At 44.2% G+C, this 11,400-nt stretch overlaps 1 protein-coding gene across 2 annotated transcripts; it reads left to right on the forward strand.

Annotated features, from left to right (window-relative positions):
* The first annotated feature begins 141 nt into the window (after positions 1-141).
* Positions 142-9,652, forward strand: hpse (heparanase). 2 transcript variants are annotated; one of them, XM_070989197.1, is made up of 12 exons: positions 142-386; positions 1,371-1,495; positions 2,018-2,146; positions 2,348-2,521; positions 2,743-2,914; positions 3,668-3,715; positions 3,845-3,938; positions 4,034-4,140; positions 7,765-7,879; positions 8,130-8,254; positions 8,334-8,477; positions 9,368-9,652. In XM_070989197.1, the coding sequence occupies exons 1-12, from the start codon at positions 175-177 to the stop codon at positions 9,525-9,527; spliced, it is 1,605 nt and encodes a 534-aa protein (XP_070845298.1). In that variant the 5' UTR covers positions 142-174; the 3' UTR covers positions 9,528-9,652. The 2 variants fall into 2 exon arrangements, with proteins under 2 accessions (XP_070845298.1, XP_070845300.1); XM_070989199.1 differs by having other exon boundaries at positions 1,422-1,495.
* The last annotated feature ends 1,748 nt before the right edge of the window (positions 9,653-11,400 follow it).

Here is an 11,400-nt window from a genome sequence, read left to right on the forward strand (position 1 = left end):
CTGTCCTACAGGTGAGCCCAGGCTGCTCCCGGAGCTGATCCGGCTCTGGTGTGAACGGCGTGAAGCCGGATCGTGAAGGCGGATCGTGAAGCCGGAAGAAAGCCGCGTCGCAGCTGTGAAGAGGAGGAAGCTGTGCAGGAAGTGTGGAGCGTGTGTCGAGCTCTGTCTGCGGTCATGTCGGTGGCGCTGTCGGTGCTTCTGTGTCTCCTCTGGACTCAAACTGACGGAGTCCGCATCGGGGACCCGAACCAGAACCGCTCGGAGGCGCCGGACGTCGCGGTGATGGCGGACCTGTCCGCGGTGATCCGGCGGGTGGAGCCGCGCTTTCTGTCCGTCACCATCGACGCGAGCCTGGCGTCAGAGGAGAAGTTCATGTTCCTCCTGAGGTGGGTTCAATGCGGAGCCGCCAGCTGCGCTCTGCATCCCGGTTAATGTGCGGTGATCTGCGGTGATCTGCGGTGAGCTGAAAGCTGCTTAAATCCTCTGAGCGCTGAAGTGTTTGTAGTATTCACAGCTTTAAATGAGCTTCAGAGGATTAAATGAACCTCTAACACACACATGAAGTACTTTTACTGCAGTGTTTGAGGAAACTGACTTCGTCTCCTGTCTGTTATTCACTGACTGAAAGGATCCGTTCTGCTGAGTACTTTTACTTCCTGATAATACTACACGTACTTTAGCTGAAGTGACACTGTCAGTACTTTTACTTGACCAGAATATTTTATACTGAAGTATTTCTGCTAAAATATAAGTTTCTTTTTTCATGCGTTTAAGAGACTGAACAGACTCAACTGGAAGTGCTGAATATTTAGAAAGAAGAAGATTTGACAGGAAATTTAAAAAAAAAATCAGATTCTGACAATTATTTATTCACAGATCAGCAGATCAACTTCTTATTGATCCTGTTGATAAACCAGCGTCTGTTCTGTCTGTTGTTCTGATAAAGTTTGTTCTTTGCTCTGAAGAGATCAACAGAAACGTGAACTTTTTGTTTCTTTTCTTTTCTTTTGTCTTCTTTTCTTTTGTCTTCTTTTCTTTTGTCTTCTTTTGTTTTGTTTTCTTTTTCTTTTGTCTTCTTTTCTTTTCTTTTGTCTTCTTTTCTTTTCTTTTCTTTTCTTTTGTCTTCTTTTCTTTTCTTTTCTTTTGTCTTCTTTTCTTTTGTTTTGTTTTTTCTTTTGTCTTCTTTTCTTTTCTTTTGTCTTCTTTTCTTTTCTTTTCTTTTGTCTTCTTTTCTTTTGTCTTCTTTTCTTTTCTTTTCTTTTCTTTTCTTTTGTCTTCTTTTGTTTTGTTTTGTTTTTTCTTTTGTCTTCTTTTCTTTTCTTTTCTTTTCTTTTCTTTTCTTTTCTTTTCTTTTCTTTTCTTTTCTTCAGCTCTCCAAAGATAAGAACGCTGGCAAAAGCTTTAACTCCATCTTTTTTGAGGTTTGGGGGGACCAGACAAGACTTCATGGTGTTCACCCCTCAGAGGCCTCAGCCGGACTCTGGTTTCACTGCAGGTAAGACCAGATCCTCACGGATCCCGCTGAAACCCTCAGTCCTCCCACGCAGACGAGCCACCGTCACAGCAGACGTGGTTCTTCTTGTTCCTTTGAATCGGTCGGATCTGACTTCTTCAGCAAACTGCTGCGAACGTTCATCGACATCACTGTGCTTCAGTCTGTAGTTCACAAAATGGAAACTTATCAGGTGTGAAAGGTTAAAGGTGACAAAGATTAAGATGCTCAGTGACGTGTTGGCAGAAATGTGCTGTCCTGGTTTCCATGATGTGTTCCAGTCTGGTTCCAGTCCGGTTCCAGTCTGGTTCCACCTGATCTGTGGAAGCTGAAAGTTATCAGGCGTCCCACAGGGCTCAATGCTCGGACCACAGCTCTTATTTTATGCAGATGACTCACAGCTCTACTCTCTCTCTTCTGTTGATCCCAGAGCAGCAAACGACCGTGATAGATAAGATGGATCGACGGATTGTTTTGGAAGTTTGAAATGAACGCTCTAAACACCCCCCCCCCCCCCCCCCGTAGATCCGTCCTGTGATAAATTGGAGTTGCCCTCATGGCTGGAGGACAAGCTGAAGACGGAGTGGACTCGACAACAGATGGTCCTGATGAGAGAAGATCTGCAGAGGAAGTACAGGAGAGTGAAGTTCACAGGTACGAGTTCCTCTGACGTTTTGGAAATGTTTGCTCTCTTTATTGTCAGATACTCAGACCACGGTGGGGAGATTTCTTCTCCATGTATTAACCTTCTCTGAGCAGCTGCCGTGTCCACAGCCGGGGATCAGCTCCAGCTCTGAACCAGGTCTGGGGTCAAGCTCACTGACGGTGCTAACCGCTGTCCTCCTCCTGTGGCAGAGAACACTGTGGACCTGCTGCACTCCTTCACCAACTGCTCGGGGATGGATTTGATCTTCGGCCTCAACGCTCTGCTCAGAACGGCCGACAACAGCTGGAACAGCAGCAACGCCCGCTCGCTGCTGCAGTACTGTGAATCCAGACGCTACAGGATGGCGTGGGAGCTGGGCAACGGTACATAACGGGGGGGGACAAGAACATGTCTGAGCGCCATGATCCTGCTTTTACACTGACATCAATCGAACAAAAAACATCTCTGATGAGTTTTAGCGGAGGTCACACAGAACTGTTAGCGGTTAGCAGTTAGCATTACGCTCTCAGCGCTGTAACCTCGGATCAGCCGCGTGCATCGAACAAACATGTTCAACATGTTCCCGTCTGTTTTTTCCCGTCAGAGCCGAACAGCTACGAGAAGAAGGCGGGGATTCGAGTGGACGGACAGCAGCTGGGAAAAGACTTTACTCGTCTCAGGCAGATGATGTCACAATCCAGACTTTACCGCGACGCCGGACTGTACGGGCCGGACGTCGGTCAGCCTCGAGACCACAGGACAGACATCCTGGGGGGGTGAGAGGTCATGCTGTCCCTGTTCCCATGGAGACGGTTTGGTACTCTTTGAATATGGACAGTTTCTTAAAGGGACAGACTGATTCTGAGTCCTAAAACAAGTGTTGCTCTGTAGAGACGTGTGTTCCCCTTTAAGAGATTTAAGACTAAAGACTTAAATCCACATCAGACTGTTGGACCCTCAGTTTAAAGCAGATCAATGATTGGATAATTAGCAGTAATTAACTCTGTGTTTGCAAACATGGTGTGTGTTTATACAGTCTGAACATGGAGGACATGTTCTCTCCTGTCCAAGTCTCTGCTGTCCGAGTCTCTGCTGTCCGAGTCTCTTTTGTCCGAGTCTCCTTTGTCCGAGTCTCCTTTGTCCAAGTCTCCTTTGTCCGAGTCTCCTTTGTCCGAGTCTCTGCTGTCCGAGTCTCTACTGTCCGAGTCTCTGCTGTCCGAGTCTCTGCTGTCCAAGTCTCTTTTGTCCGAGTCTCTGCTGTCCAAGTCTCTTTTGTCCGAGTCTCCTTTGTCCGAGTCTCCTTTGTCCGAGTCTCCTTTGTCCGAGTCTCTGCTGTCCGAGTCTCTACTGTCCGAGTCTCTGCTGTCCGAGTCTCTGCTGTCCAAGTCTCTTTTGTCTGAGTCTCTGCTGTCCAAGTCTCTTCTGTCCGAGTCTCTGCTGTCCGAGTCTCTGCTGTCCGAGTCTCTCCTGTCCGAGTCTCTTCTGTTTGCTGTTGTATTAACCGTCAGTGGATCTTCTGGCCCCTGTAGGTTCCTGCAGACTGGAGATGAGGCCGTGGACGCCTGCACGTGGCACCAGTGAGTTGACCTTTGACCTCAGACTGCAGAAACAAACTGTGAAGAAACAACATCACAGCACAGAGTCCATCTGCTGGTGGACAGGCTGCTCTGCCCTGTTTAAACATGTGACCTTCTCCTGTTTCCTAGTTATTATGTGAACGGCAGAGACACGTCCCTGGAGGACTTTCTAGATCCTGAGGTTCTGGACACTCTGGCCTTAAAGACCAATGAAGTCCTGGAGGTAATGATGTGCAGGTGAAGTGGACGGACACAGTGACCCTTCATTGTTGGACACGTCCGTCCTTACGTCTCTCTGTGCTTTCTGTCCTGGTCCAGAAGGTGAAGCTTGTGTCTCCTGGGAAGCCGGTCTGGCTCGGAGAGACGAGCTCAGCCTACGGAGGAGGAGCTGTGGGACTGTCGGACACGTTCGCAGCAGGATTCATGTGAGTTCAGACGAGTCGAGAGACCAAACGGTCCCCGTCCACGTCATCGTTCAACAGATTCAACAAATATTTGCTGTTTTCTTGAGTCTTCGATGATCTTAAGTTCAGTGTCTTTGAGTTTTGGTCGGAAACGAGACGCTTCAAGTAATTAAAGAGAGGGAAAAGCAGCGAATGTGACCTGAGCAGTGATTTGTTGGCTGTCAGGCGGTCGTGGTTCACGGTGCAACGTGGAGCTAACTGAGTTTACTGATTACCCAGCAGCCCCGGTCACATGACAACCTTCAGTCTGCTCGCAACACGGCTCACATGTGGAAGTGAGAAGAAAACACTCTGAAATGGTCTTTGCACACATTGCAGAATTATCTGGAAACACATGACGGTGACATGAACACGTTTCAGTGTTATGAACACATGTTTCAGTGTTATGAACACATGTTTCAGTGTTATGAACACATGTTTCAGCGTTGTGAACACATGTTTCAGCATTATGAACACATGTTTCAGTGTTATGAACACATGTTTCAGCATTATGAACACATGTTTCAGTGTTATGAACATGTTTCAGCGTTATGAACACATGACGGTGACATGAACACATGTTTCAGCGTTATGAACACATGTTTCAGCGTTATGAACACATGTTTCAGCGTTATGAACACATGACGGTGACATGGACACATGTTTCAGTGTTATGAACACATGTTTCAGCGTTATGAACACATGTTTCAGCATTATGAACATGTTTCAGCGTTATGAACACATGTTTCAGCATTGTGAACACATGTTTCAGTGTTATGAACACGTTTCAGTGTTATGAACACATGTTTCAGCGTTATGAACACATGTTTCAGTGTTATGAACACGTTTCAGTGTTATGAACACGTTTCAGTGCTATGAACACATGTTTCAGCATTATGAAGACGTTTCAGTGTTATGAACACGTTTCAGTGCTATGAACACATGACGGTGACATGAACACGTTTCAGTGTTATGAACACATGTTTCAGTGTTATGAACACATGTTTCAGCGTTATGAACACATGACGGTGACATGGACACGTTTCAGTATTGTGAACGCATGTTTCAGTGTTGTGAACACATGTTTCAGCATTATGAACACATGTTTCAGCGTCATGAACGCATGTTTTAGTGTTATGAACACATGTTTCAGTGTTATGAACACATGTTTCAGTGTTATGAACACGTTTCAGTGCTATGAACACATGTTTCAGTGTTATGAACACATGTTTCAGCGTCATGAACGCATGTTTCAGTGTTATGAACACATGTTTCAGCGTTATGAACACATGTTTCAGCGTCATGAACGCATGTTTCAGTGTTATGAACACATGTTTCAGTGTTATGAACACATGTTTCAGTGTTATGAACACGTTTCAGTGCTATGAACACATGTTTCAGTGTTATGAACACATGTTTCAGCGTTATGAACATGTTTCAGTGTTATGAACACATGTTTCAGTGTTATGAACACGTTTCAGTGCTATGAACACATGTTTCAGTGTTATGAACACATGTTTCAGCGTTATGAACACATGACGGTGACATGGACACGTTTCAGTATTGTGAACGCATGTTTCAGTGTTGTGAACACATGTTTCAGCATTATGAACACATGTTTCAGCGTCATGAACGCATGTTTCAGCGTTATGAACATGTTTCAGTGTTATGAACACATGTTTCAGCGTTATGAACATGTTTCAGTGTTATGAACGCATGTTTCAGTGTTATGAACGCATGTTTCAGTGTTATGAACACATGTTTCAGCGTTATGAACATGTTTCAGTGTTATGAACACATGTTTCAGTGTTATGAACACGTTTCAGTGCTATGAACACGTTTCAGTGCTATGAACACATGTTTCAGCGTTATGAACACATGTTTCAGTGTTATGAACACATGTTTCAGTGTTATGAACACGTTTCAGTGCTATGAACACATGTTTCAGTGTTATGAACACATGTTTCAGCGTCATGAACGCATGTTTCAGTGTTATGAACACATGTTTCAGCGTTATGAACACATGTTTCAGCGTCATGAACGCATGTTTCAGTGTTATGAACACATGTTTCAGTGTTATGAACACGTTTCAGTGCTATGAACGCATGTTTCAGCGTTGTGAACACATGTTTCAGCATTATGAACACATGTTTCAGCGTCATGAACGCATGTTTCAGCGTTATGAACATGTTTCAGTGTTATGAACACATGTTTCAGCGTTATGAACATGTTTCAGTGTTATGAACGCATGTTTTAGTGTTATGAACGCATGTTTCAGCGTTATGAACATGTTTCAGTGTTATGAACACATGTTTCAGTGTTATGAACACGTTTCAGTATTGTGAACGCATGTTTCAGCGTTATGAACACATGTTTCAGCGTTATGAACACGTTTCAGTATTGTGAACACATGTTTCAGCGTTATGAACACGTTTCAGTGTTATGAACACGTTTCAGTGTTATGAACACATTTCAGCATTGTGAACACATGTTTCAGCATTGTGAACACATGTTTCAGCGTTGTGAACACGTTTCAGCGTTATGAACACATGTTTCAGTGTTATGAACACATGTTTCAGCGTTATGAACACATGTTTCAGCGTTATGAACACATGTTTCAGCGTTATGAACACACGTTTCAGTATTGTGAACGCATGTTTCAGTGTTGTGAACACATGTTTCAGCATTATGAACACATGTTTCAGCGTTGTGAACACATGACGGTGACATGGACACATGTTTCAGCGTCATGAACGCATGTTTCAGTGTTGTGAACACATGTTTCAGCATTATGAACACATGTTTCAGTGTTATGAACACATGTTTCAGCGTTATGAACACATGTTTCAGTATTGTGAACGCATGTTTCAGCGTTATGAACACATGTTTCAGCGTTATGAACACGTTTCAGTGTTATGAACACATGTTTCAGCGTTATGAACACGTTTCAGTGTTATGAACACATGTTTCAGCGTTATGAACACGTTTCAGTGTTATGAACACGTTTCAGTATTGTGAACACATGTTTCAGCGTTATGAACACATGTTTCAGCGTTATGAACACGTTTCAGTGTTATGAACACATGTTTCAGTGTTATGAACACGTTTCAGTATTGTGAACGCATGTTTCAGCGTTATGAACACATGTTTCAGTGTTATGAACACGTTTCAGTATTGTGAACGCATGTTTCAGCGTTATGAACACGTTTCAGCATTGTGAACGCATGTTTCAGCATTATGAACACATGTTTCAGCGTTGTGAACACATGTTTCAGCGTTATGAACACATGTTTCAGCGTTGTGAACACATGTTTCAGCGTTATGAACACATGTTTCAGCGTTATGAACACATGTTTCAGCGTTGTGAACACATGTTTCAGCGTTATGAACACGTTTCAGCATTGTGAACACATGTTTCAGTGTTATGAACACGTTTCAGTATTGTGAACGCATGTTTCAGTGTTGTGAACACATGTTTCAGCGTTATGAACACATGTTTCAGTGTTGTGAACACATGTTTCAGCGTTGTGAACACATGTTTCAGCGTTATGAACACATGTTTCAGCGTTGTGAACACATGTTTCGGTGAACGTGTGCTGTCTGCAGGTGGCTGGATAAACTCGGCCTTGCGGCCTCGCTCGGCCTGGATGTGGTGATGAGGCAGGTGTTCGTTGGTTCTGGAAGTTATCACCTGGTGGACGATAACCTGGATCCTCTACCTGTAAGACTCTTTATTGATTCACGTCTCTCATTTTGTTTGAACGCGTCCTCGACAGCTTTAGTTAGTCGTTACTTTACAGATTTGAAGAAGAAAAATGAAAATATGATCGATAACATGATTGATTGATTAAACTGAGTGAAGAGCTGTTTTTTAACTCGTCAGATGAAACCATGAATGAATTGTCTAATGAAATGATGTGAAGACGTCTTGTCTGTCTCATCCTGCGAGCTCTCCCTGTGTCTCCTCTCAGGATTACTGGTTGTCTGTCCTCTATAAGAGACTGGTTGGACCGGAGGTCCTGAAGCTCAGAGCCTTTCGCGGCGCTGCTGCAGGGAAGCGGGTGAGGCTGTACCTGCACTGTGCCAACAGAAAGAGGTACTCCTGCTGTCCCGTCACGTCACCCGTTGAAGCGTCTTCGTGGAGCAGCTGCTTCAGCGCCGTCTGTTTTCTGCAGTTACAGAAGCGGAGCCGTCACGTTGATGTCCATGAACCTGAGCAGGAAGCCGGCCAGGATCTCCGTTCCTGCCCTGGTGTCCGGCACAGTGGAGGCTTTTGTTCTCCAGGCTGAGCGTCCGGGGGAGGAGGGGCTGTACTCCAGGTGCCGTCAATACACCCATTTATCACCGAGTTAGCCTCGAGTCTTCTCCTGGCGTCATGTGAGAAGCACGATTTATCGCTCTGTCAGTGTGAAAGGCCGAGAGGCCGCCGAGCATCTCGTTTATGTGTCTCATGTGTTCATGTATTTACAAGACTGTTGATGAGTGCGTTTCCTTTTAAATGCTCCATTAAGATTTAATTGAAGGATTAATGCTGCTCTGATGGACCTGACAGGTTTTATTGCTTTGTCTGCTGTTAAGTGGCCTACTGAATTTCCTACATCGACAGAGAGCACCTGAATGCAGCAGCGGCGCTGACCGCGCTGTGTGTTCGGTGACGATCAGGGAAAGCTGTTACAGTGCAGGCGGCGACGAGCCAGCTGACAGGAAGTGTTAATCAGCTGCTGATCAAACAGCAGCAGGTGGAGCTGCAGATGCTGCTGTTAGGTAACATCACTCAGGTGTGGACAGATTGCAGGTGTTGGCAAAGATGGACGCAGGTGTTCACCAGCCTTTGATTTAATCTGATTAAACGAGTGGAAGCGAGGCCTGCTGGTCCTGGTCTGGGTCTGGCCTGTCCCCTCTGTGAGGCTGAGGACAGGGACTCATCATGATGCTGTAGTGAGGTTCAGTTTTAGCCTTCAGGTTCAGGTTCCTGATGGAGGCTGCTTCACTGACTCTCTGTAAAAAATCGCTTCATCGACTGAACCTTGAAAACATTTCAGCTTGTCAGTTGATTTTTAATGTTTAAATGTCAAACATTAATATTAACTTCTGTATGAGTTTATATTAGATATAATAAAGCTACACTCAGTGTCGAGTTTATTAGGTACAGCTAGCTAAAGCTGTGATGCAGTGCACTTCACTGAGGGCTAACGCGCGGCTGTTGCAGGTCTGTGAAGCTGAACGGAGACGTGTTAAAGATGGTGGACGATAAAACTCTGCCCGAGCTGACGGGGAGCCGCCTGCCTCCAGCCGAGCACCTGCAGCTTCCTGCGTACTCGCTGGCCTTCTTCGTCTTCACGGATGCTGGAGCCGCCGGCTGCCTCTGACCTCATCTCAGCAGGTCAGGTGACACTGAGCTGATCGCCACTGCCCCAAAGCGACTTGAACTCCAGTCAATGACGGACTGAAGATGCAACATGTGGATGATTTGGTGCTGTTAGTTTCTGACACACAGGGTGCTAGAGTTTTTTTTTTTATATATATATTTATATATAAAACACTGTATGCTTTGCTAATAAAGTTTTTCTAGTTCAAACACACAAAGGCAGTCAAACATGCGACTTCAGCCTAAACTGAACATCACCGGTTTAGATCTCCAACAGCGGCCACAACTAGCTAAATGCTAACACCAGCATGCTAACATGCTCACAATCACCAAATCAGTTTAGCGTGCTAGCATGCTAACATTAGCTAGACCTGAGTAAGCGTTTGTCTCCATCCTGCTGCATGAGTCTGATTCACTGCTGACGGAGACAAACAGCAGGTGGCGCCGATCCTCCAGTCACTGCCGTCAAACCACCACAGAAGAAGAGACGTCACTAAGAGCCACAATCAAAGGTCAAACGATGAAAACATGATGGAAACCAGACATTTCTGTTAGTTTCATGTGTTCATGTGAGGGAGGTTTCAGCCTCCTCCTCATCGCTCCACACAGATCTAATGGTCTCAGTGACGAATGATTGATGGACGTCATTTATCGTCCCTGAACTCCAGAATAAAGGCTGTAGGTTTATTTTCCGTGAACACGTTTGATGCTGCTGACGCCTTAAAATCTGGACTCATCTCATCAGAGGAATTATTTTATATAAACATTTGTAATCAGCTGTTCTTCATAATACAATTATTGTCCCTTCATTGGAAAAAAAATTATATTGGCATGAAGAACTTTAAAAGCACATAAATGTGAATAAAAAACAATATTTCTACTTATGTAAACGTTTTGATTCTTTATAGAAAGAAGAGCAAAAGAAAAGTCCAATGAAGTGTCTGAAACTCTGTTTTTTAACTGAAATAAACAGAAATCTTGTTGAAATGTTGGTATTTGAAACAGTTTGATGAGTGTCCACGTGGCGGCGCTACAGTCCTTCTGTGCAGCTCCTCGTGCTGTATTCACGTGGCATGAATCTGGAGCATGTTCAGTTTTAATAATGAGAGTTTCTGTACATCACAGAGTTTTGGGAACAGCTTTGAGCAGAAGCTGCGGGATGTCAGAAACAGGATGTTCTGAGGTCATCTCACGCCAAACCCCTCAGAAAAATCAGACGACTTAATGTGTTCATGTCAAACTGTCAAAGCAGAGCGACAATGATGACCAACAAACTCCTGAAATGTCACCTTCTACAGCAGAAACTCGCCTTTCTGTCGCCTCCTGATGTTCTGGAAAGAGATCAGCTGATTCTAAAAGTGGCTTTGAAATAGAGCTTTACTTATTTGGGACTGTCCTCCATTCTGTAGAGCTGTGCTTCAAATAGACTGCGGGGCAACTTTAAAGTCCAAACTTTGTAATTGAGTATTTTTGCACTGCTATATTGCTAATTTTCAGTTACAAATAATTCATCCATAATAATAATAATAATAATAATAATAATAATAATAATAATAATAATTGTTATCGGTGTGGGTCTGGCGGAGTAAAAAGTACATTTCACTCTAAATTCTTTTAATTAGAAGTTGAAAGCAGCCTAATATGATAATACTCAGGTAAAGTGAGCTATTGTAGCTACGTGACTGGAGTAACTGAGTAAATACACTCAGTTACTTTCCACCACTGCTTTTTCCTCTGAATTTCTGTCCTTATGTTTTAAAATCATACATTCATTTTTGAAATGCTGGTTTCATGAAACGTGAAGTGTGAATTCAGACAGAAGTCCAGTCTGAGCTGCGGCTCAGCGGACTGTGAACGCGTCACGTTCATATCGC

The sequence above is a fragment of the Chaetodon trifascialis genome, chromosome 20 (assembly GCF_039877785.1).
Source record: "Chaetodon trifascialis isolate fChaTrf1 chromosome 20, fChaTrf1.hap1, whole genome shotgun sequence".
NCBI classification, from domain to species: domain Eukaryota; kingdom Metazoa; phylum Chordata; class Actinopteri; order Chaetodontiformes; family Chaetodontidae; genus Chaetodon; species Chaetodon trifascialis.